This window comes from Urocitellus parryii, chromosome 4 (assembly GCF_045843805.1).
Source record: "Urocitellus parryii isolate mUroPar1 chromosome 4, mUroPar1.hap1, whole genome shotgun sequence".
In the NCBI taxonomy this organism is placed as follows: domain Eukaryota; kingdom Metazoa; phylum Chordata; class Mammalia; order Rodentia; family Sciuridae; genus Urocitellus; species Urocitellus parryii.
In genome coordinates this window covers 176,380,988-176,406,944 of record NC_135534.1, presented here as the reverse complement: position 1 = coordinate 176,406,944, position 25,957 = coordinate 176,380,988, and the positions used below count along the sequence as shown (strand labels likewise).

General features: G+C 46.3%; 1 protein-coding gene across 1 annotated transcript in view; it reads left to right on the top strand.

Annotated features, from left to right (window-relative positions):
* The first annotated feature begins 1,243 nt into the window (after window positions 1-1,243).
* Window positions 1,244-25,957, top strand: part of Pax5 (paired box 5) — a 180,078-nt gene continuing 155,364 nt past the window's right edge. Inside the window, exons 1-5 of the mRNA XM_026415205.2 lie at window positions 1,244-1,286; window positions 6,962-7,127; window positions 12,293-12,490; window positions 19,969-20,033; window positions 23,707-23,835. Of these exons, the coding sequence (XP_026270990.1) occupies window positions 1,244-1,286; window positions 6,962-7,127; window positions 12,293-12,490; window positions 19,969-20,033; window positions 23,707-23,835 (601 nt within the window). The remainder of the gene's footprint in view (window positions 1,287-6,961; window positions 7,128-12,292; window positions 12,491-19,968; window positions 20,034-23,706; window positions 23,836-25,957) is intronic.

Below are 25,957 nucleotides of genomic sequence, written 5' to 3'. Positions count from 1 at the left end.
GTTTCGGACCAGGGCTGGATGCCTTCATTCTGATTGGCTTGATGGAACATGATTGGCAGGTTAGCCCCCGCCCCGCCCCCGCCCGGAGGGAGGCTGAGCCCCGGGCGGCGCTGTCCACACGCAGCGGGTCCTGAAAGCGGCTCCGGGGCGGCGCGGTGGCGCACTGTGCGCGCCGAGCAGGCGAAAGGCTAGCGCCCGCGGCGGCAGCAGAAGCACCCGCAGTCAAAGCCGGCAGTGGCTTCATCTTAGCACCGACAGTCTTGGCGGCCTTGGTGGCGGGAACCCTCTGCTCTCTCTTCGGTCCCTCGCTCCAAGCTTGGGGCAGGCGCGGCGGCTGTCCCGGAAGAGGCATCTGGAAGACAGTCCAAACAGAGCCCCAAAAAGAGGGCAGCGGGGTTCGAAGAGTTGGTAGGCGTGAGGCAGATAGCCGAGCGAGAAGGAGCCGGTCGCTGTTGTCCCCTTTCCTGTTCCCAGCGATGGGGAAGCAGCTGAGGCCGCGGGAACTTTGAAGGCAGCGGGTCCCTGGGTTTGAGGGTTGCAAGCTCCTGGGGACTCCGAAGTCTCTCCGCCCCAACATCAGTGGCGGAAGCATCTCCGAACCCACCCGGGCCCCTGCGCAGCCAGAGAGGAAGTTCTCCGCAACTTCGTCTGAGACGTCGGAGAGGCAGTTGTAGAGAGGCGGAGGGGGCAAGTCCGAGCCCCAGAGACTCAGAGAAACAGAGAAAAAGGGTCTGGCGGAGACCGAGGGGTCGAGGTGGGACCCTAGAGGCAGCGAGGCCGCGGAACCAGCCTGGCAGCCGGCGGGCCTCGCTGCTTCCTGAGTGAACCTAAGGGCCGTGTGTTCCGGCGGCCTCCTGAAAACTGCTCCTGCAGGGGACCGGGGGCTCCTAGCGGTGCTGGAGGTGGGCCCCTACGCTATGTCCCCGAAGCCGAGGGCGCCTTGGCCGCAGCTACCCCGGGCTGGGCCGGGAACCGCCGCCTGAACCAGCCGGGGAACGAAGCCAGTCAGAGTTGGGCGCCCGCTCCCAGACCGACTGCGCTAGCGCCGTTTCCCGCCTCTCCGCGGAGCTTTCGACAATCTTCAGCAGGGAGGCTCTGGGAGAGACCCTAAGACTCCAGCAGTGTTTTCTGAGCCTGGCTCGCACGGTGCCCGGCCTGGTGGCACGGTTCCCTAGCCGCCCTGGGCAGCCCCTTGGCGCCGGGAGGCGGCGGCGTGGGCCGGCCTGCAGTCTGGAGCGCCCCGATGGAAATACACTGTAAGCACGACCCGTTTGCATCCATGCATAGTAAGTAGGCGGCGAACTCGCTTCTCTCACTCTCCGGCCGGGACCGGGACCGGGATGGGGGTGCCGGACCGCGGGGCAGGTCCTAAAGCTGGGAGGACCCTGGACCTCTGTAGCTGTGTAGCCAACTTTACAAAGTGCCAGGGCTTCCAGGCAGGGGATGTGGAACAACGCACTCGGCCGCCCAGGCCAGAGTACCTGGTCCTGGAATCCCGCCTCCAGCAACGCGTAGTGTAGGCAGCGAGCTGAAGCCTTTCTAGGGCTCCAGCAGGGACATTTCAGAGCATCCGGAGAACCCTGGCTGGGACTCGTAGAGGGCTCCGGGCTGGGCCAGTTGGAGGGCACTTCCAGTTGGAAGTTGTTGCGAAAGGTCAGTCTGAGTCTCAGACGGTGCCCCAACCCTGATGGCGCCTTTTTCAGCCTTGGTGGGTGATCAAGACTGCCGTTTGGAGGGAAAGCGGGGCCCTGACCAATCTCTGTATTTGTAGAGGAAGAGGTTGAGAGCTAAGAAAGGACACCGGGTCCAGGGCTCCAAGGGCGTCCTGGAGTTGAGGAGGGGGATTTGAAAAATCAACGAAGTCGTGCTCCCTGGGCTAAGCTTCTGCTTAGGAGACGGCCAGTTCATACAGAGACCCTTAAAGACCCCATTGGGTCCTTCCCTGCAGGACGCCTGCCTCGTGGTGGCTTCTCCCCCAAAAAGAAAGAAAGAAAAAAGAAATAAAGAAACCAATTAGTCATCATACAGGCGCCCCCACCTTCTGAAAGTCGCTTCGTGTGTAGGAGACGGGAAGGGTCATTTTGGGCGCGGGTAAGGTCCGCCTGATTGATCCGGGATCCTGCCAGTTCACCCATTAGCACAGCCTCCTGTGAGATGAGCGCTCCTCTCACGGTGAGTTAACGCTGGATTAGATTCGGAGATTTCAAGGAAATTCCAAGTGGAACGAATCGCGTTTCCTTTCTGTTGGCTGTGGAGCCGGCGGAGGAGGCTTTGGCAACAACCAGTCTGGTGCCCAGCTCGGTCTCTGCAGGTTGCAGGTCAAGGAGTTACTCAGTGGCCAGGAGCCCTCTCCAACCTCTGTTAGCCCAGGATTCAGTTTCCCTAGCCGTGGGTCCCCCATTTAACAAAGGCGGCAGAGACCCGGCTGGAGAGAAGGCACGCTTCCGGGGCGAGAATGTCCGCGGCTGCCAGGGAGTGCCGAGTGGCCTGGCAAGCAGGGGAAGGCTTGTCTAGGCAGCTGGGCTGGCTGCAGGCAGGTCAGTTTCTCTTTGTGTGAAAATTCAGAGTCGAAGGTAATCCTCCAAAGCGGTGGGTTTGGGCACAGAAGCCTCTTGTTCTGGTACCAGCCCAAACGATTCCTCACCATTTGGGGCCTGTGCTCAAACGGTTTCCAGTCTGTAGTGACCCTAGTGCTCTCTGCAGTCTTTTTCCTGCACATACTTGAGCCTGGCTCTGGAAAAGCTGTGATCTTACAGAAGGAGCCTGAAAACAAATGAGTTGGGAGCAATACTCTGAGAGGTGAGCAAGCCCTTGGCTCAGCCAAGAAGTAAATGGGGGACAAGATAGGGAGAGCTGCCCCCAGTGCTTCTCTCTTTGCTGGCTGGAATCCACAGGCCCCTGCTGCCTTCTTCTGCCCAGAGCTCGGCTGCTCTGAGGTCGTTCCCAGCCCTTGGGGAGATAGTATCAGACTAGGTGGTCTCCTGGCTGTGGATCAGCATGGAGAAAGCAGCTTCTTCCAGGTGCAGATTAGCCAACGGCTAATGTCTGCCTGTGCCTCCTTGCCCTGGCCTTTAGTCTGCCCCCTCCTCCCATTTTCAATCTCCCTGGCAGCACTGTGGGGGTTGGGCCCCAGCCAGCCTAGCTTCCAGAGCTGGTGCAAGCCCTTGGCTTTTTTGGAAGAACCTTTGATTCTGGCATCCAAAGCTGTTTGCTTGAACAATATAGGCCAGCTCTGGAGCCCAATTTGCAGGTGGTGGGGATGGGGGAGAAAAATTGATTCTAGGTGGTGGTTGTAATAAATAGGGGCGCAAAATCCCACTTCCTCATCTTCCTTGCTGGCCCTGGTTGATTTTTTCCTGCCCCAATTCTTCAACCACCACTTTTAAGCAAACAGCTTCTAAAAGGAGGGGCAGGCACTGCTAGGAAATAGGCTTCATAGTTCAAAAGTGTCCCACTCCCCATTTCAGGCTCATCATTCACATCAACACAATGGACTCCCCTCTAAGATATTTTCTTCCCCAAGCATCTTTACCAGTTATAAGGCACTTTTATAGCCAGTGTCCTTCCTGAGTATCACCCAAAACTTCAGTTAGATCCATGTTATAGAATATGACATTAAGGTAAGAAAGACGGAAAGACTAACAGAAGTTCACATGAGCAAAGCTGAAGTAGCTTCTTGGGTATCTTTGACAGAAGCATAAAGCTTTGAAGGGGACAGGGAGGGACTCAGATTCCAGATAGAGGCAGCAGACTGTGTGGGTGAATTTACATGTGCAAGACTCTCACTTTGTGTTGTTCAACCATATCTGTGTCCACAGCCTGACTGTTCATGTGTGTCACTGCCTATCTACCTGTTGGATAGTCCATTGGGGGGATTTCATGCCTAATCTTTCCATGTGCTCTTGTTCACATGTCTGTGTGCCCCTTCATTTTTCCTCTCTGGTATCTAGGAGAAATTTCAATGACCCTGTGTGTCCTGTAGTTCAATCCACAGCTGAATCAGCAAAGACCTTCCCAAGACCCTTTGGGGTGTGGTCAGGGCCTCCAGTGGGTTGTATGTCCTTATCAGAACCTGAGGAGCATCTATGGAAGCCAGTGCCTTCCAGACCAGAGCCACAAAGGCCCCAGGGGCATCTGTAATTCAACTTTTCTTTACCCACCCACCTCTAAACCCTGCTTACTCTGCCCTGTGGAGGCTGATCTGTTTCCCTTGTATCTGTGTCTGTTTCCCAGTCTTCACCTGATCTACTCGCACCTGTCTCTGTTGCAGTCCCTCTGTAAATTCTACTTCCCCTGGAAAGTGAAGATTTTCTTGGCCCAGCACCCTTCCAGGGGATAAGCCCTCAACTACCTAGAGTCCACAGAATTAGAAGCGGGGACTTGGGTTCTTCAAGGAGATGCTGTGCTTATTCGGGGGGCACCAGAAAATAAAAGTCTGACTCTATAGAAGTCTCCTGTTTTCCAGATGCTCTCTCCTTGCACTTCTCCATTTTCTCTTCTCTTTCCTTTCTTGGTCTGTTCTGGCTTTTCCATTCCTTTCTTTCCTCCTTTTCTGCCTGCCTGATCTGCTGCTTCCTTTTCAGATTCTCTCTCTGCTTGCTATCTCTCTCATTTAGTTATCACTCTGCTTCTTTCCTAAACACTTTCTTTTTTTCTCTTTTCTTTCCCTGTCCCCGATTTCTTCTCTCAGACTTCCCTTTTTTTCCAGTCTCAGGATAAATGGCTTTCTTCAGGCCACAGCTATGAATTTTTTTTCACTGCAATCCTTGAAGAACTCTGTTGGGTAAAACTGAGGCAAGAGGTCCAAGTGGGTTTGGGGCATTTTCAGGTTGCTGAGGGATGTCAAAGTCTCTAGGTCTCTCTGGGTCTAGTGCCAGCTGTGGAGATGTGCATCAGATTCTGCAAGATCCTTAGCAGCTTTGCCTTTGTGGTCAAGGGTAAAGAGTATGGGTATTTGCTCTGTCCAAAACCAGATTATACACTCATTGGTGCTTTTGTCTTTGTATTGTTTTTTCATAATATAATACAACCCTCCAAACTCACAAATGACTACTCTTGGCATTAAAGTCCTTTGAAGGTGGCTGCTGTGTTTGGAGCAAAAAGTCTCAACTGGTTAGTACTGTAGCAAACAGGCTTTTGCAGATGGGCCACGAGGCCTAGACTTCCAGGTCCTTCCAAAAGTGTGCTGGTGTTTTTAGCTTCCTCGCCCCCCCCTCCCCCCGTAGTCCATTGACCTCTCAGAGCTCATACCAATTTTGAATTTACTTTCTTTTACTTAAATTCATCCTGTCTTGAAAGATATATATAATCCATTTTTCTTAGATGCTCCCAGCCCCAGAACCAAGCGTTCCTAAGGCTGTTGGCCAGGGTGACTTCAGTCTTTCTGTTTAGGTAAACTGTACAATTGTGTTCCTACCTTCAAAATCCCGTTAGAGATGTTTTCCCTTTTATCTTATATCTGGAATGTTTCAGAACAATTAACATTGATTAAAGCTCATTTTGAAAATTCAGAAAAATTCAGCATAAAACTGGAACTAAGTACTGCAATTATCTATAAGATCATCTTTTTCTTTGAAATAAGCCTGGACTTGGTCATTTTAGGAAATATTGATGGGAAACTTCAGTGGATTGCTTGGATAGTTTTAAGGATATAGGCTATATTAAGAGTGTTTTTTGTCCCCTCCATTGCAAATATTATTCATGAACCTAGGTAGTAGATGAAAATTGGGGAAAATAACTGAGATGAGGTAGCTATTTTATAGAGTTTTAGATTTGGAGAATGTATATGTATGTGACCTTAGAGGTGTCTTGGCTTCCCTTGTACAGTCCAGTCCCAGCCCAGCCAGTACCAGTTAAGGAGGTTCCCCTGCCTTTGCCTCTGAGCTGCCAAGCAACAGTATACTTCTGGGCTTGGCTCTTCGCCCCAAACCTCAGCAATGTCAGTTAGTGGCTGATTAACAGCTACAAGGTCAATGATGTTGCTACATTGGATTGCTCTGTGTTTACTGGGTTAGCTCTTCAATTTACTTAGGTACTCCAGAAGGACCTTGATGTAAGAGAAGGGAGCATATGGATAGCACTCCCCAACTCCTTTTACTTCAAATCCACCTCAGACCTCTTATAAATCCTGGGACTCAGAAGCTTTCTTTGGCTTCTTTATTTCCCCCTAACCAACTTAAAGCTGCTTGTCAATTGCAAACATATTCCAAAAATTCCAGGGAAATGCTTTTATAACAAATTGTGATACAGTGAAGTGGAATGTGCTGTGTATAGAAGATCCTATGACCCATTTCTTTTGTGTGCTCTGAGAGGGTGTAGTGGTCAAGTCCACATGACAGGCTTACCTTTACAGAAGGATTTAAAATTAAAAAAAATTTTTTTTTATGAAGGCAGTGGTTGGGTTTTATCTCAGTACTCTAAAATGTATGTGTATATGTGTGTGTATATAGATATAATGTCCTTAGCCCTTAAATTAGATGGCTGATTTAAAAACATTTTTTCCCTGAGATGTAGGTTTGTTGGAGTAGTCCTTTTTCACTTTTAAAGACATTCGTTAGAAGGAAAAGAGTTCTGTTGCTTTTTCTTTCCTCTTTAAAAATTGATGTATTTTAAAGCATAATTTTCTCCCCAGTGTCTTCCTTAGACCTAAGTATCATGTAATAAGTTGTGCCCCTATTGTTAGTATAGATTAAATATTTTTCAAAGTCCATTGTTTTAAAATTGCAAGGGAAATGCTAATAACTAAAGGAAACAGTATGGCAATCCTGACTGTCATTGGCCCAAATGACTGCTTGAAGATGGACAAAGGCTAAGCTTAATTTTAAAAAGCAACCCAGTGTGGTCTGTGGGATTGGACTCCAGGAGCAAGACATCCAGTCTCTGGGTGCTCACAATGGTGCTTCTACTATGTGACTGGTTCTAACCACCCTTCCCCTTGCCTTTTGTTTCTGATCTGTTTCAGGACATGGAGGAGTGAATCAGCTTGGGGGGGTTTTTGTGAACGGACGGCCACTTCCAGACGTAGTCCGCCAAAGGATAGTGGAACTTGCTCATCAAGGTGTCAGGCCCTGCGACATCTCCAGGCAGCTTCGGGTCAGCCATGGTTGTGTCAGCAAAATTCTTGGCAGGTAAAGGCAGGAGCTCCAGACTTCCATGAACTTTCAAATAAAGATCTTAAAGATGACCCAGCAGCTGTCTAATGTACCAGTGTCATAGTGAGGACCATAGTGGCATTTCACTTTACATGCACAGCACTTTAGAGTTTGCAAAGCTCTTCTGAGGCCATCCAACTCAGAGTGACCCTGGGTAACTCCATCTCAAGTGATAAGTGGAATAGGAAGATTTAGGAGGGACATGTTTCTAGAAAGCCTGATGAATTATCCTAAAGAACCCAGGAGTAAGAGGTTCTTAGGAAATTCCCCTATCCACTTAGGTGAGTTCACGGCCCTGGGCAGAGCTGGGTAGAGACTCTGTAAGGTATAATATAATACACCAGAGTTTAATCAACCTACCTTCCTTCCTTCCTTCCTTTCTTCCTTTTTTTTTTTTTTTTTTTGTGTGTGTGTGTGTGTATGTGTGTGTTGAACCCAAGGCCTTGCAAATGCTAAGCAGGTGTTCTACCACTGAGCTATATGCCTAGCCCTCAGTGTTTCATTTTAATATTTTCAAAAAGCATATCCACTTTTAAAAGTTAGCCATCATTTTCAGTTTGGGTTATCATCAACCGCATTATGTTGGTCTGCTGTATTTTCCTTCTATGTGTTGTGTTTCCTTCGTAGTGACAGGCATCCTAAGTATATATTAAATGGGGGTGGGGGATAGACAGCAAAAGCTGACTCTCAAATCTGACATTTGAAAGTTGCCACTTGACCCGGCGATTTGCTGCAAGCAAAATACTAACAATGACGATTCTCCCAGAGGGCTGTATAGCCTTTTAGCGCTCCCGTTTATTTTCTCAGTAGCCTCAGCATGATCCAGTGAAGCATATTTTAAGACCAGGAAACAAACCTAGTGAGGCAAAGTGACTAACCCAGGTTTATACATCCAGTTAGCACTTGGGTTGGGATGGAGTCTAAAGGACTCCTGGGCCACCTGTGTCTCCCCACACCCGCAAACAAAGCTGTAGGCTTGTTTCTGGGCATGTGGTGGTGTTATAGGTCTTTCCTGGCAGGCAGGAACGTTCTTGGGTTTAGCCATTCACTGCTTTCCATTTCTTTCCCGTTGTCAGAAAACAACCTTTGTCTTGTAGCCTACATTATGGTTTGAGAACAGATGCCTGAATAAAAAATAAATATTCTGAAGTATGTTAGTGACATCATGACTTTCTGCTTGCTCTTTTTCTTCCGTCTGCTGGAATTCAAGAAATTTCTCAGCTGGAGGAAGCAACTGTATCAAATAGCCTTGCAGTTTTGCTTGAGGCTAGAGGAAGATATTTCAGGGCCAAGGGCCTGGCAGCTCCTTTAGAGTCCTGGATTCCTGTATTTATGTCTCATCTACCTGCCCAGAGCAGGTACCTCGGCTATGGAGGCTGGAGGCTCCTCCACTCCCATTTAGTGATCTGCAAGTAAATGAGTCTCTGCCAGAGTTCAGAGAAGATTTCAGGAAATCAGTCATGTATTCTTGTTAGAGGGTGGTTTTAGACAGGAAGGTGAGAGTGAGAGTAGCAGAAGAAAGTACCACCGAGGGAAGGAAAAGAGAAAGAGAAAAAGGGAACAAAGAGGAAAGAGAATGGGTTTTAAAAGAGAAATAGAAAGAAACAACAAGACAGAAGGGGAGAGAAAAAGAAAGAGAGGAGAAATATTTTAGACCGTCTCAGAATTGGACTTTTAGAGTTGAATGAGTCTCAGATATCTTCTTGCGAAGCTTCTTTGTACCGAGGGAGAGGGAGAGAGAAAGAAGGCCCTTCCTTTGTTTTTGCTGAGACATCCTTGCTGAGCCGACATTTTGCTTGCTGTTTGAAATCTTTAAGATACTGAGCCTTTCTCAGAGCAGACGTCCAAATGCAATGCTGGATCCTCATGTTGTGCTGCCCTAGAGCCCTCCAAATCTCCCATGGAGACTAAGGCAGACAGGGATCCTTCCAAACCCAGCCGGCAGCCTCCCTCGGTCTGGAATAGATTTGTCACTAGGTAGAGTGGCAGTAGGAAGTTACGCGTCGCTCTGGTGCCTGGCCGTTTAAGTTGTCAACAATAAATTGGAATTTCATAGCTCATTATTTTCATAACTAAGAACCACAGTGGACAAAATGTCACTGTAATTAGAACTGCCTTTTAAGAAACAAGTTCAGCCCTAAAACAGTGTGACTGGGAATTTCTGAACTGGGGTTGTTCAATTGACAGTTTTTTTTTTCTTTCCTTTTTTTTTTGGGGGTGGGATGGTCACTGAAAAGCTGGACAGGCACTACGAGGTGAAGGTTGTAGAGAGCGTCTGGTGTGTGGTAGCTGTGCTCTTCAGAGGTTGCATGGAAAAGTAGGCAAAGTAACTGGGGCAGGCAGAGACCCCTTTCCCCCCAGGAAGGCGGGCAGTCTTCCAGAGTGTGGGCGGTCAGTCTAGATCTCAAGATTGCTAAAGGCTGGAGAGGCACAGCCCAGTGGCATGTGAGGCCAAGTTTAAATCTACCCTGAGCTCAGCTGTTGTCCTTTCCCACTGGAGCTTGGTTGGGAGGTTCAGGCTATTTGGAATCAGGTGATGTGTTGTTATACAGCAAAAAAATAAACATTTCATACAGGACTTTAATCCTCAGCCCACGTTTTTTATTTTATTTTGCAAAGATGTCTTGTAACCATTCTGTATTTCTATTTTCACAACAACCCTGCAAGTAGGGTAAACATCCTCGTCTATTTTATAAAAGGGATAACTGAAGCCTAGAGAGGCTAAGTGAGTTGGCCAAGATCACACAGCGAGTTAGTGTCAGAGCAGCTGACAGGCACCTACACCTCTTGACTCCCAGACTAACACTCTCTGCACGGAAGGACACTTGTGTGTTGGTGACTGCCGTTCATCTTTTGTCTGTAAGCCAAAGGGCTGCACGGCTGTTTTGCTGAGATGAAAGGATGGTTATTAAGTCTGAATCCTCACTTGACACAGTTGCGAGTTGGGGTTTCAACAATGTCAGTGTTGCCTTCTAAGTGCCTGGCCCATGTGTCAGTCAAAAGGAAGACAGAGACCTCTTGTGTCAAGACCATAGCCTCCCACAGTTGGCACCGCTCAGGTGGGATGGCAGCGGAGTCCTGAGTGCTGCCACCCACCAGCCAAGTAAGTGGGGGACTTTATCCTGCTGCCTTCTGAGTTGCTATGTGAATGGTGTAGACCCATTCAACTAACATATTTTGAAGAGGCAGCACAGGGTTGGTAACCCTTGCCCTGAGACCATCCCTGTCCTAACAGGCGCTAGACAAGCAGCGAGTGAATGAAAGATGTGGGTGAAAATGCTTGGTATATAGTAAAGCTGTCTACAATTGCAAAGAATCATTGTTATTATTATTTTAAAAATTTTTAACAAAAGCAGTAATTTGCTCTAGCAGAAGAGCACTGGATTCAAAGTAAGGTTTGAAGGCTGCAGCTGCCTCCAACTTCCAGATGGATTTGGGCTCGTTGCTTATCTTCTGATCATTTATTTTCCCTTCTTTAAACCCCGCTGGCTTCAAAGATTGGAGTGATAATTTGAAGAAGAGCCCTGTAAACTTTAGAGTGTTGTGCCTAAATAACAAGTGTCATAAGTAAAAATTCACTTTTTATGGTAAAATTGAGGGGACAATTGGACATTATAGGGTTGTTATGTGCCTAGATTTAGGTACTTTCCTAGACTCGTGGAAAAAAAAAACTAAGATTTTTAAAAACGCTGTTGTGAATAATAAAAATATTTTAGCAAATTATGTAGAAAATTGATTTCAGCAATTTCTCAGAAAGAGGGAGGATAGGTTGAGTTTTTCTTATGGTCAAAATTTGTAAATAACTCTTCTCAGTGAAAAATAGACTTTGCACTTCTACATTATTGCTCTCAAATTATTTCTTCTAATCTAGAATTATTCACTAACTTAGCCCTAAACAGACTTACCCAGGCTGAGAATGTCAGCATCTCTATAAACGTGGCCTTTGTTCCTGGATAACACTTTTACCTATCCCAGAATCATCTGGTTCCCTTACCTCTTATAAACTCTGGTTAGTTTTAAAAATTAGTAGTTGTTTCTAAAATGTCTTTTGGTTAAAAAAAAAAAATTCAACTGCAAGGTAATCTCCTTCAGAAGAGGAAGTCAAAAATTCCTCTGTAAATATTGAGAGAGACATCCAGTGACGGCTCAGATTCAGAAAAAGAATCAAGTCATTTTTTCCCTGAAATGATCTTTCATGGCACTCTTCTCCCTGGTCTCGGTTTTACTGTAAAACCCTGACATCCTATTTGCGTTAACGAGGAAAAGCTGATAGCATGGAAATGTCCTTAGAAACAGCCATTTACCTCAGTGGAGGCCCCTAGAAGAGCTGCCAAGACTCGTGGTTGGTTTTTCTGATTGCTTGGGTTTTGATTTCCAACACACATTTCCAGTTAATTCTGGAATCCAAAACTCCTTTTAATTTTACACCAGGGCTATTGTTTTTCTCTTATGGAAAAATAAGTTGCATTTTAGGGGACAGTTTTACAGCATGCTGGAGATTCTGCTGGTGGATGGGAGAAATGGAAAATCAAAGGTATAAACCACTTTTCTGGGAAAATTTTTAGCTCAAGAGGCTTGGCCACTTGATCTTCAGTGGCCCCAAGGAAGCCATTTAAATTCTTTGAATTTCCATTTTATACCATAGAGGGCACCTTTTCATTCATTTATTCATTTACTCATTCATTCATTCAAAATGAATGATGTGCTTAGAACTGTGGAGAATCAATTGGGAAAACTGACTTGAAAGAATTTTTGAAAACTGTAAATTGAAAGATGAATGCCAAATCATTTTGTTAATCTTTAGCATCCTGCTAGCGCTGTCTAATAGAATATCATGTGAGAAAGTTAAAAGTTTTAAATTGCAATTTAAAATTTTTCTAACAGCACATTAAGAGAAGTAAAAAGAAATCAGTATAACTAATTTTATTAAATATTTTATTTATGCTAACATTAAAATTATCACTTCAACATATAACCAATATAAACGTTACTAGTAAGATAGTTTGCATTTTTTTGGCACTAAATTTTAAAAAATCTGATTTGTAGTTTACATTCACAGCACATCTGGGTTCAGAACATTTCCAATGTTCATCCAGTTTACTGGTTCCTCATGACTAAGCTCCTTTCTCCTTGGGTCCTAGGTATTATGAGACAGGAAGCATCAAGCCTGGGGTGATTGGAGGATCCAAACCAAAGGTTGCCACGCCCAAAGTGGTAGAAAAAATCGCTGAGTACAAACGCCAAAATCCCACCATGTTTGCCTGGGAGATCAGGGACCGGCTGCTGGCGGAGCGAGTGTGTGACAATGACACGGTGCCCAGTGTCAGTTCCATCAACAGGTGAGGGATCTGCTGCTGCTGGGGGCTGGGATCTGGATGCATGGGTCCTGGAGTTTCGATGTATATCTTCTCTGAAGATCTTGTCTCTCTTTTTATCAAGGACCCTTAGGGGTTAGTGGACAAGAGGTCCAAGTTGGGGGCTGCTGGTCTTTGTTCCTTCTCTTCAAAGTCGACAGGAATGCTTGGCCAATAGCTTGACTGCTTGAGAATTTTCTGAGTCCAGAGTAACTTTTATCATTCTCTTTATCATTTATCTGTGTGGAGTACTTTGCGGTGAATTGTCCTGATGAGGGCTCCACAAGTGTCCCTGTCTTTGCCAGCGAAGGCCCAAGGTCTTTGCACTTGTCCATCTCGGAGGTTCCCAGAAAGAAAATCCTGCCTTCGGTAAGGCAGAGGTTGGGCAAGTGAGTATGGGAAGCAGGGCTCTCAATTGGAGTTGGGAGACTTGGTTTGTCATTGCTTCTCTGCCAGCAACTCAAGTGGGATCTCAACAGACTCTTGCTCTCTCTGGAGCCCAGGGCCCTCGTGGCTCTGAGGTGTGTCTTTCATCTGCAAGGATGAGGTCCAGGGTTGCTAGGATGCTCTGGTGTGAGAGGACTGCCCTCTCCTAAACTCCCCCATCTCTCACCCGTGGAGACAGGGAACCACACACCAAGGTGCCAGACCCAACATTGTCCTGGGAACCACAATGGCTCCCTCACTTCCCTAGGCTGATCCAAACAATGTTGAATGATGCTGTCGGAACACCAATTAAGAATAAAATTGCTTATTTATTTTGCATTTCTGGGAATCCAACCTGAGGCCTCATGCATACTAGGAAAATGCTCCATTCTTGAGCTATATCCCCAGCCCTAGAAATTAATTTCTGGATGAAAGTCTTCTATCATAGAGGTTGCAGTCTCAACTCCATATGAACCAATAGCATTAGGGATGAAGTTGTGAGGGAAACATAAATGATTGTTCTCTAAGCTCCATGAAGAAAAAGGAAACCAGCAGACCAAACTTGAACAGTTTTCATTTCTCCAAGATCAGACTGTCTGGACATAGAGGACCCCCTCACCCCTGGCAGAAAGAGGTGGACTGGAATATCTCTCGAGGTCCCCTCTGCTCCTGACAGCCATTCCTCTGTGATGACTCAAATGCACAGAATCACTGTGTTGACATTTCAAGTCCCACTGGTTCATAAACTCTTAGCCTCTTTTCCTTCTCTCTGCAAACCTTTGCCAAGACCCTGACATCCTGTATGGTGCGGAAGGAGGGGGGAGTGGGGCACTTAGCTTCTCCGTCTCTGTTCTAGAAGGCCACCTCCTCCAGGCCAGAGTTCTGATGTCCTCTCACAAGTCTGGATGGCCTAGACAAAGTCACTGTGGAAGTAGCAGTGACTGGGCAGGTTGTGGGTGGGGAGAACGCCTGTTCTTCTCCTGTATCATGAGGGACTCCAATGTGTTTTGTGAGTTCCTTACTTCTGGCTGGTTGCAGGATTTCCATGATACAGAAAGCATCATGACTTTTATTCTGGGCCTCCAAAAGCAGAGATGTGGTGGCACATGCACATAAAGCAATGTTGGAGCAGGTGGCCTGCTCTGGAGAGGGACATGAGCCACATCCGTGATCAGGTTCCGGAGGCCACAGGTTTCTCAGCGCAGGGTATACATATAATTAGGTGGTTCATGAGATGACTTTAGGTGGACCATGGGGGTCACAAACTCTAATGCTTTATGTGGGGTCAGGCAGATAGTGTATCTAGGAAAGCAGGTCAGGCAGCAGGCTGTAGGGAGTGGTAGGACCTGTGTCAATCAAGATAGCTCAAGCCTTATTAGAGGGGCAGTTGCTTCTCAGCTCCAGATAAATTCTGCCGGAAATGTTTGCCAGATTTTTTCCATTCTTCAAGAAAAGTCAGAAACTAGGACCTGTGTGTATTTGTGTCCATGTATGTATTCCTGTGTGTGAAATCTATGTTTTTAAACAGTAGCAACTCATTTCAAGCATAACCCACTTACAAGGCTCTGGTTTAGATCCTCTGTAATGGAAGGATAAAAACTGACTTGTGCCTGGAGCAGTGGCACACGCCTGTAATCCCAGTAGCTCGAGAGGCTGAGACAGGAGGATGGCAAGTTCAAAGCCAGCCTCAGCCATGGTGAGGTGCTTAGCAACTCAGTGAGACCCCGTCTAAATGAAATACAAAATAGGGCTGGGGATGTGGCTCAGTGGTTGAGTGCCCCTGAGTTCAATCCCCAGTACCAGAAAAAAAAACAAAAACTTGACTTGTGATTAATTTATCTTCATGTATTTTAGAAAAATAAACTGGCCTACCAAACCAGTGATCTTGTGAACTTTGAACTTTTTCCCACCAATGGATGTATTAAAGTTAAGTTAAAAAATAAGTTATTTGAAAGAAACTTATGGAGCAAAGAGAGCAATGGTTTCAGATGTGGCAGAGGAAAGGGGGAACTATCAGCTGATGCTTTGTGTCTGGAGCTGGGCTAGAAGAGATCTAATCTGGTTGCTGAAGCCATGCCAAACCTTAGGGGCCTCCTGGAATTCTGGTCCATAGCTTTTTGGCCAGCTGGTGGTGCCTCTACGCTGCTGTTACATCTGCAGCAGGTAGAGAAACTGAGTCCTAGGTGTGGGTGGCAGGGAAAGGTGACCCTGAGATAGAGATGGATAGTAAAAGGAGGGTAGGTCTCTTTCTGTTACTGTCCTGTAGGATTCTGCAAGTGACAGAACTGAGGATCCATAAGAAAAGAGGCAAGGAGGGGTAACAGTCACTCCTACTCCATTTCTAGCCTTGCAGCCAGCTGTTTGGCTGACTGTCTTCCAGATCCCTCCATTCATAACCTTTTCTGATACTCCCTTCGGGGAGCATTCTGGGTCCTCACTGCACTCTTTAGCGGGAACTCATTAAGTGTGGGACAATCTCATGCTGAAGTACCCCACTCTTCCCTCACAGGAAAACCTGGCGGCACCATCAGTTTTATTTTCCATATGAAGGAAAACTCCCTTTACATTCAAATGGGTGTAACTTCTAAATATCTGCTTCACAAATGTCACATGTCACCCTATAAGAGGGTCCCCAGTTCTCTCACTGTCCCTGCCTCCCTGGGGGCAACTTCTCACCATTGTCTCTTTCAAGTGTCTGTGGAGACAGTGGTGGCTTCATTTATAGCTACTTTGATGGCCAGAGAGTCCTCTCCACTGTTCACCCATTGTCTTCGGGACCAACTCCAGGAAACGTGACTGACATGGGGTTTGGCAATGCTGAACAAATTCTGCTAGGCTTCTGGGAAATTTCCAGGGACACAAATCACCTTGTTCATTTGACTTCTTATGGATCATTGTGTGCTGGGATCATTGTGCCTGCCTGGGGATTCTTGGAATCCAGCCTGAGTTCATCTGAAGGTGGCTGTCCCAGAGCTGACCCAAATAGTGGGTGGAATGGGGTCTTCCTTCTTCTGTTTCAATCCTGTGGCTCTAAATCAGAGGCCAAGTAGTGGGGACAACTAGTGACATTCCCAGTTAAGAGGGATAACCCATGTGAGAATGGGGGAGGTTCCCATTGCTGGGTGTTCTAATTTTTCAAGAGAAACTTGAAATCAGGGATTTATGGCAAAGCTCAGAACTCAGTCGTATCAGCAACTAATTAAAATAAAAACAAAAATACCATGTAAGGGGCGGAGGCAGCCCGGGGTGACATTTGGTTCATTCCACTTTTCATCCTACCCGTGGCAACAAGTCTTCTGAGATTGCTCTCCCAGTGTCCCTTTCTTCTTCACATCAGCTGCAGGCAAAGGTGCCACCAATGGGCCCCTTCCCGCTTGGCCAGCTGGACTGAGGTTTCCGGTTGCTCTACACAGCTGATGGCCCATGCTTCTTTCTGCACTGATGACAGTTCCATTAGGGCCATGGATGGGGGTGTTTCTGCAGCCCCATCTCCTTTTCAAGGCACCTTGATTTTTTTTCAGTGTAATTTTGTAAGCTTTTCAAAGTAAGGGGACCGATGTAGAAAGGGGATCCTAAAGTGCCTATAAGATGTAAGCTCTCTTGAAGTTTTAGTCTTCAAATTCTAAATCGATTTTGAATTCAAATAGGCTTTATGCCTCATATGGGAGGTATTTGACAGTAGGACTACTTCCGTCAACTGTGGCCTGAGGGATGGAAGCCTGAGCTGACTTACTGTGTGACACTGGGCAAGTCACTTGGGCACTCTGGACTTTAGTTTCTTCATCTAGGAAGAGATTGATTGCTGAGCTGTCTTCTCTGTTGGACCAAAGGACATTCCTGTGGATCCAGGGTCACAGTCACACAGTCAAATGCTCTGCAGCAGCATAAGGATATGCTCTCCTTTTTAACCAAGGGCCTTGTGCATGCTAGGCAAGTTCTCTGCCACTGAGTCACACCCCAGTCCAAGGATATTCCTTTTAGTGTTGGCTGCCAATTAGTCCCAACTGTCTTGGGTTCAGAAAAAGTCCTAGTGAACTCCCATTGGGACAGGTCTTGATGACAGCATATAATTTTAAAAATTTTAATGATTTTTAGAATAGCTTGGATACATTTGGTATTTTTCTTCCCACTATCATTTCTTTCCAAGGGAAGAGGACGATCTTCACTTTTTCTTGGTGGCTGCTACAAGCAGATGGGCAAAATCTCTCATGCCTGGGAGCAGCTTTGGAGAGTGTCCTGTAATTGTAGAATTCCTTATAAAGCACCATTACAGCCTTAAAAATAGTATAGAAAGGCTCTTCTCCCTGCTCCTTCTCAAGGGGACCCCATGTGCTTTTTAAGGCAAGTGTGAAACATGAACATTTTTAAGGTTAAACCTTCTCTTTAATCTTCATGAAGACACCACTGAGAATAATAACCCCTAATGTTTATTGAGCATTTGCTATGGAGCAGCCACTTCTAAGTAGTTAATTAATTCAATCCTAACCCTAACCCTAGGAGGTAGGAATGATTCTTAGTCCCATTTTGCAGATGAAGAAACTGAGGCATAGAAGTGAAATAATTTACCTAAAGTCATGTGGCTGGTAAATTGCAAGGCTGGGATTCAAACTCTAGTAATTTGGTTCTGGAGCTGGATACTTGATCACTATGCTGCAGCTGCCTATCAACAATTTATGAAAATTGATGAGGCGTTACCCGTGATCAAGAACTATTTGAAAAGAAAAAGGAGGAAAAATGTGATTTTTCTTTATTTTACTTATGTGCAATTAGTTATGAAGTATTTTACCACATATTTACTATGTAGATGATTATATTCATATCTGGTGTATCCACATATTCACCAGTATAGCTGTATCTCTGTAGAAACATACACACAGAGAAGGTGACATACACAAAAATGTAAAAATTAGATCAGATGCCAGCATAATTCCAGGTGGTCAAAAAGACTGCCTTCCTCCCCGGTCTTTGTACCAGTCACTCTGTTTGCTTAGAGTAAGTGATTTGAATATTGTAGAAAAATAAATAAATAAGCACACACTCTGAATATATTTGAGGCAGAGCTTAAGCTGACCCATCAAAAAAGGCAGAGGGAACCGTGGTGCATGCCTGAGATGCCAGCTGCTCAGGAGGCTGAGGTAGGAGGACCACAAGTTCAAGGGATAGCCTGGGTAACTTAGTGAGACTCTATCTCCAAATAAAATAAAAGGGAATGGGTGGGTAGCTTAGTGGTAGAGTGCTTGCCTACCATATGCAAGGCCTTTGGTTCCATCCATCCCTGGTGCCTACAAAAAATAATTAAAAAAAAAAAAAGCCCAGAAGGCTCTTTGTTGTACTCTCGTGGCCAGGGTGGCAGAGGACCTGAGGCTAGGCTGTAGGCTGTAGGGTGAATGGAAAAGTCCAGTCTAGGTTGCCACCTGAAGATGTGCATACCCTGGTGACCCCGGAAGGCAGAGCCTACTGTGTGTGTGTGGGGGGGTTGGCTAAGGAGAGACAGGGGAGGCACCTGCTGTTCTTCAGTCCTTCACTTACATAAGCTGGGGACCCAGCGCAGCATTGAAATGAATCCAGATATAATGGTCAGGTATGTGGGAGAACTTCTCATAGAATGTGGCTTAAAAAGAACAGGATATAAAACTGTGTATGTATGTGGTTTAAACCTGATAAAGATAAAATGGTTATTTTTAAATATGCACAGAAAAGTCGTAATAAAGGAAATACACCGAAATGTGATTTGGGATGTCTTCTTTACACTTTTCCAAGCTGATCAAATAGTCTACAATGAACACATATGATTTCTTTTATAATAAGGCAAACCTCTAATAAATGTCCTTTTTAAAGGGAATAGTTTACAGGGTGTGATAGTACATGTCTAGAATCCCAGCTACTCAGGAGGCCGAGGCAGGAGGATCACGTTGAAAAAAAAAAAAAAAAAAAAAAAGACAGGAATAGCTTGAGGTGGAAATAGAACTTTTCCCAAGAAGTTGAACATTTTATTATGGTGCACCTTTCTGCCAAATGCCAGGAAGAAAGTTTCTTATAGATCCCAAAGGGACTTCTTGTTTGGCTCTGTTCTGTGCTCAAAGATGTTTTGGGCTTGTTTATCTTCTGGGGGTCCTATGTGTTGTCCCAGTTGGAGGCTTGTCATCTAGGCTCCCTGGAGCCCAAGGTTCTGTAGAAGAACATCAGAACTTCCAGGGGGCAAAGGGCAGTCAGTATTGCTTTTATACACTGGGTTTTGGGTAAATTTTATTTTACGTTTCTTTCCAAAAAAGATTTGACTACTTAAAATAAGCAAAGAATGGTCTGTTCCAATTCCTTCATCATTTTGAGACTCAAGATGGAATGGACTTGATCAAGGTCACCATCAAGTTCATATAAGAACTAGAGCAAGCTCTCTGGAAAGACAGGGCAGGACGCCCCTGACTCCCAGCCCTGTGGATCCTTTCAATGAGGCTTTGTACCAGGCTGCTTTCCTTGTAGCAAAACTAAACTCAAGTGCTGTCTCTTGGTAGCACTTTAACCTTCTTTCATTTCTGAGCAACACATATGTCTCCTCCCTTGGAAGTTTCCAGTTGGTAGGGGTATTAATCTTGCTTATGGGCTCTCTAGGGCAGAGAAACCAGCCAAGAGAGTTCCTTGAGGACAGTGAGGCTGCGTGGTTTGGTTCCTTCATTCCCTGGATAGAAGGCTGAGGTCCAGGGGATGAAAAAAACTCCCTAAAGTCATTCAGGGAGTCCCTTATGGGGCTGGAGCAGGAGAGAGGAATGCCTACCTGTAATGTGAACACAGTGTCCCCATTCTTCAGAAGAAGTACTCAGGGCTCAGAGAGTGGGTGCAGGTTATCTAAAGACAACCAGTAATATAGGAGCTGATAGGCATAGTCCATAATTCTTCCAACCTGGGTTCTTAATCTCCCCCCACCTCTGTCCCTGTGTCCCAGTTTGAGTCTGGGTTTTATGTTTGTCTGTGTATAGATGGTTGAAGCCTTTTCCCTTCCTGATGGTAAATAGCCATTTGTTTTTTCCCAACTGCCACAGGATCATCCGGACAAAAGTTCAGCAGCCCCCCAACCAGCCTGTCCCGGCTTCCAGTCACAGCATAGGTAAGAACTTTAAAAAAAAAAATTTTTTTTGAAAATCTAATGGGCTCCAAATATTCTAAAGAACTTTTAATCATTCTTATGGACAGATAATTCTGCATAAAACACTTCGGCACACGTACTAATGCGCCTTCTTTGTCATTCTCCAAGGGCTGAACCTGGTAAATGAATTTTATAAATACTGCTAAAAGGTTTTGAATTTTACTGATTATTATGATAAATAGCTTTCACCATGAGACAGAAAATTGAAATCTAAGCCAAAAAAAAAAAATCCACTAATGGGGGTCTATAGAATGTCAGATAATTAAAGTAATAAATCAAGAAAGGGATACTTATTCATAACATTTTCTGCATCATTAGTCAGTAAGTAGTTTTGAATGTGTTTTTTTCTTCTATCAACCAGCCCTTCTACAATTCTTTGTGCACTTGCAGTCTTGAGTGAAGATGTAGCAAAACTTCCCAAACTTTCTTTCTCTCGCTCTTGCTCTTGCTTCAATCTCATGTACTCTGTGAACTCTCCAGGCCTGTGGGTGGGGCTTCGGGTGCTCACGGGTGAAGTCTGAGAGTAACCATGACCTTCTGAGGGCAGAGTTCTATTCCTACTACTCAAGAGTTCACACATTCCCTGGCTTTTGATTCACGGACAAGTTGAAAATGACTTGTCCCTTTAAGGTATTATTTCTCCACTCGGGACAAAAGAAACACCTCTCTCTAGCTGGAGGAAAGTTGGTGACCACCCAGCAAGCCCTGAGAGTTCACAGTCCCTGTGAGTTCTGCGCAGTCACATCCAAACTGAGCAACCCTTCTATGCCCTCATCACTGTCAGTCCTTCTTTACCTGAAAACCTGGACTTCCCCGTGGCGATGGGGAACCACAGAGTCCTGGATTATAGTTCCAATTCTGTCATTAACTCACCCAGTGAGTTGTGAAAGTCCCTTTACCTCTCTGAGCCTCAGTTTCCTCACTGGAGGACATAAACCAGGTGTTCTCCAAGGTCTCCAATCCTCCTAGGTTGTCTCTTAGGATAAAGGTAAGAAAGAATTCCTCCTTGCCTTGAGATAATTCTTCTCTTAGTAATACCTCCAGAAAGTGTTTGTCACCATTAATGCTACACTTGAGGCAGGATAAAACCCCCTATTTTCGAGGGCTTCTCAATGGGAGAATATAATGGAGAGAAGTTTGCAAAACACTGAGATGAAGCCCAATAAAAAGGTATGGGTGTCAGGAGAGCAGGGAACTGCCAACTCTGCTGGGCTGTTCTGAGAGGGTTGAGGGCGGCTTCTGGGGTAGAGGCAAGTTGGTGGCTGAGATTTCTCTTGTGGCTGGGGGTGATGGCACATGCTTATAATCCCACTGGCTCGGGAAGCTGAGGCGGAGGATCATGAGTTCAAAGTCAGCCTCAGCAACTTAGAGAGTCCCGAAGCAACTCAGAGAGACCTTGTCTCCAGATAAAATATTTTTAAAAAGGCTGGGGATGTGGCTCAGTGATTAAGCATCTCTGGGTTCAATCCTCAGTACCACAAAAATAAAAAAACAAGAAAAGGTTTCACTTGTGGCTTTAACTGTTTCAGGTTGCGAAGCAATGCAAATCAAACAAGTTGTGACTGATAATATTTTTTTAATAGGTTTAGAGGAATAATTTTGCTGTAGGTCAGCAGAATGGTTTGTCCCAGACATTTTTATAAAACTGCATCTCATGTGCATACAGCCCTTTATGGTTTAGAAAGTTACTGAGCAGGGAGGAAAGCGAAGCTTAGAGAGATTGAATAATTAGCCAGAGATCTTGTTGCCAGGAAGGGGCGGAGGCAGAACTAGAATCTGGATCTTTTTTTTTTTTTTCCATAGTCACCTCTTTAATAATTTCATAACAGTTTGTAATTGTTTGGAATCTGGATCTTTTACACCTCCTGCAGTCACAAAATCCTGAATCAAATGTCATCTACTCTGTCACCTAGTGAGAGTGGCTTATAAGTATCAAGTGACCTGTGATCCTCTTTCCTTCTCTGTTCTTTGCACCTTAATACAGAAAAGGTTGTGAGATTTGCATAAATCTGTTTTGAGGAGTTTTTTTGGTGAAGGAAAAGAGAAGTTAACAATTTCTACTTCTGGGTCTCTTAAGGAAGATCTAAAATCAAACACAAACATGGGAAGAAAGGCACTGTCCCTCTGGGTCTGAAGGAGCAAGGAGCTGGAGCTCCTCCAAAGAAAGGGACGGCTCTTTGTGGGGTCACCACTACTTCTGGTCATTTTCTACACTTCAGAGCCAGAGGCAGCTCCTCCTTCCTCCAGCTGGTTATAGCCCAACGAAATGCCTGAGGTTGGTCTGTAGGTTGTAGGGAGCCAGGCGGAAATGGAAACTCAACTGTGGAGTGGGAGAGGGCCCACGGGAGGACAGGTCTCTCCCTGGGCTCTGGGAGGGCCTGGAGTCCATGAGAAATTTGCACAGAAGTCTCCTCTCCCCTCATTCTCATCCTTTGGGTCTTTGAGACCTGGTCTCAGCCACAAATGACAGACCTCTGCCTCCCGCTTCTGGGCAGGAGAAATCTAGACTCTAAATGAATAGACCTGAGGCTATGATGGAGCCAGGGGCTGCAGCTTATTAGCTAGAGGACTTTGAGTCCCTTCACTTTGTGGAGTCTTGGTGTCCTCATTGGATAAATTGGGATAAACAGGTCTGTCACAGTCGTCAAATGAAAAGCATTGCATTAATGAGAGGCATATTGTTGGTTCTTCATTATTAATGACTGAGGAGCAGGGCTGGGGATGTGGCTCAAGCGGTAGCATGCTCGCCTGGCATGCGTGCGGCCTGGGTTCGACCCTCAGCACCACATACAAACAAAGATGTTGTATCCTCCGAAAAACTAAAAATTAAATATTAAAATTCTCTCTCTCTTTCACTCTATCTCTCTCTCTCTTTAAAAAAAAAATGACTGAGGAGCAGATTAGTTACAGGGGTTAAGACTTTATTCTCCAGGTTCCCGTCGACACTCTGGTTCTTGTTTTCTGTGTGACCTTGCATGAGTCACTTGTCTTCTCTGAGTCTTGGTTGCCTTACCTTTCCAATGGGGTAAATAACATCGCTTAGCTTATAAGATTGTTCTCCAAATTAAATGTGATAATGCCTTCAGTTCTCAGAAGACATAAGTGACTGTTATTGTCATAATTAATGTTAAAAATAAGATCTAGGTAAACTGGAAGAAGGAAATGCCGCAGGGAACTATAAAAAGACCTGGAGGCCTGCTGTTCAGTTGGCTGTGTATGTGTGTGTGTTTATGTCACCGTGCATGGGTGGCTATGTGAGCGGGGAGTTAACACACCCAAGAGGACTAGCTTGAGGTCTTTTTTTAGCACTGCCCATGGTGGGCCCCACCTGCCCTCTTTCTCTTCTCTATCCTTAAACTTCCCTTTCTACTCTGTCCCTTTGTTCTTTTTTGTGTGGACAGTCCTCTTTGCTGCCCATATACCCCCTCAGCTCCCCAGCAGCAGAGAACCTGGGCAAAACAGCCAAAGCCTGTATGGTGGTACCACGGGGCGAGTGTCCTCTGCCTAAAACTCTTGCTCCCCTGCCGTTGCATCCAGCCTAGAGTATGGTGAGTGCCTTTGTGACAGGCCAGCACTGGTGCCCTCTGCTCCTCAGCCTTCTGCTGGCCCTGATTACTCCTCTTCCTCTGTGCAGTGTCCACGGGCTCTGTGACACAAGTGTCCTCGGTGAGCACGGACTCAGCCGGCTCGTCGTACTCCATCAGTGGCATCCTGGGCATCACGTCCCCCAGCGCTGACACCAACAAGCGCAAGAGAGATGAAGGTAAGAGGCAGCAGCACAGCCCTGTCGGGGAGGGACGGAGGGGTCTGCTTGGTGTGCTCAGAGAGGGTGGGACCAAAGGTGCCTGCTCAGCACCCCCTTAACTGCAGAGGGCTGTAGTTCCTAGGGCCCTGTCCTTAATGCAGGGACAAGGAGGGGCAGACAGGCACCCTGCTGGAACTGTGGGTTCCTTGCTGATCTCTTCCCATCTTCACGCCTTGGGTGGAGTAAATGGGCCTGATAGAGCCCTGGTGGCCTGAGCTTTGTGGCCTTTAGGAAGACCCTGCATGTGCAGACATGATATACCTGAGGGACCCTGTGTGTGGAGGGTCTGAGCTTAATACCAATGACCCCTGTGTGTGGGAGCCTTGGAGAGAGCAGGGAGCTGGGCAAAGCAGCCACCACTCTGTCTTACAGTGAGAAGGGGACTAGGGGTGGAAGGGGCAGGGGTAGGTCCTCTGAGGGACTGGGCACACTTTTCAGAGGAGAAGGCCTTCAGCCTGGTGAAGGTGGGGTGTGGAGGGAATAAATAACTATGTTGTCTTTGCCCTTGGGCCTGGAAGGAAGGAGTGCAGGGGCCTCACAGGGATTACAAAGATGACAATCTTCCCGGTTGGTTTTTCCTCAAACCCTCAGTGTTCTTGGGTCTCTGGAACCGGCCGTCTCCGTGCTGGACACGGGCCCACCTTAACCCTCATCTCCTTCCACTGGATGGGCTGCCAGCACTGGCTGACATTAATCGGTTTGAAACGACCCCCTGGGAATTTGTAAAACCTTAGTCAGGAAAGAAAAAAAAAAAAGGCTGTGGTCTAGGGCCTGAGAGCAGCGTGACAGAAATCTTGATTCAATTATTCTGTTCTTCCACACAATTCCCTTTCTCAGCGCCATGTAAGGGATGTATGTTCTCGGGAGCACATGCCTAAGTACTTAAGATCTGTAACTAGAAAATTGAGTCAGCCCAGCGGTGGATTGGCTTGTGGTCTGTGTGCCCCAGGCAGTGTAGAGCCGGGCCTGTGGCCTCTGTCTGCAGCTGTGGGGCATGTGGGGATGATTCATGGCCTGTGGCACCTGCCTCACCTCTTTCTCCTGCTCCAGACACTCCCAAGCAGATGTCAGAAGTCTTTAACTCGGCGGGTTGCTGTGCTGGCTGCTGCGGGAGGCAGTGGGGCTGCCATCTCTGTTGGTTTATGGGGTTGATGGTATCATCTTTTCTTCCACTGTCACCCAGACTCGCAGCAGCTGGGGCCTGGCTGTGTTTGATCATGGTGAAGGTTTGGAGGGTAGGAGACTTCCTTGAAGTTGGGGGTCCAGGCAGAGATTTTAGGAGAAGGAAAAAATTCCAGTTTACTAACAGACAGGTCCTGATTTGGGGAGATTGTTTTACCGAGTTTGAGAATTATGTTGGCTAACAGTCTCTAATCAGGTCTCTGTTTGGTCTCTCAAGCTGCTTAAAATAGTGTAGAGTGGTCAGAAAGTGGGTAGTATTAGTCTCGACTACTCTGTACTGGTCAGATCATTCTCTGAGGACTGTGGCCCATTTGCGACATTGATCTTTAGAGGGGCAATGACAGATGAGCATAGCCTGGGTGAGAGGGATCTGGGTATGGCACCCAAGGAATACCTCAAGGCCCTAGAGATGTTTGGCACAAAAAAGAACAGAACAAGCAGGACTGGATTATTGCCTTGAAACATTTAAAGGGCTGATGTGGAAAGAGAGAGGAAAGAGACTTTGTTTTGTGGCCTCACAGGCCAGTGTGTGGCAGATGCAGAGGCAATTCCAGCTCAGTGTAAGAAAGAACTTTGTACATATGAAAGTGGTCTAGGGATTACAGGGAATAACAGGGAGCTAGTGAGTACTCCGTATGCAAGCAGACTTAGTGGTCCTTGCTGGCTGCTGTTCAAGAATATCAAGAATCAGATTCAAGATTGGATGGTCTTTGCAGTCCTGAAGTTCTGAAATTTATCGTAGAGTCCTGATCCCCAGGAAGATTTTGGAGGAAGGCCAGCCTGTGGTCTATGAGCTAAGAGAGAATAACTTGAAGGTCCTGGAAGCTTAGAGAATTGGGAAAAGTGAGGAACCCAAGCAGTAACCAAAACCTTCCCCTCACTCTTGCTGTGCCTCACT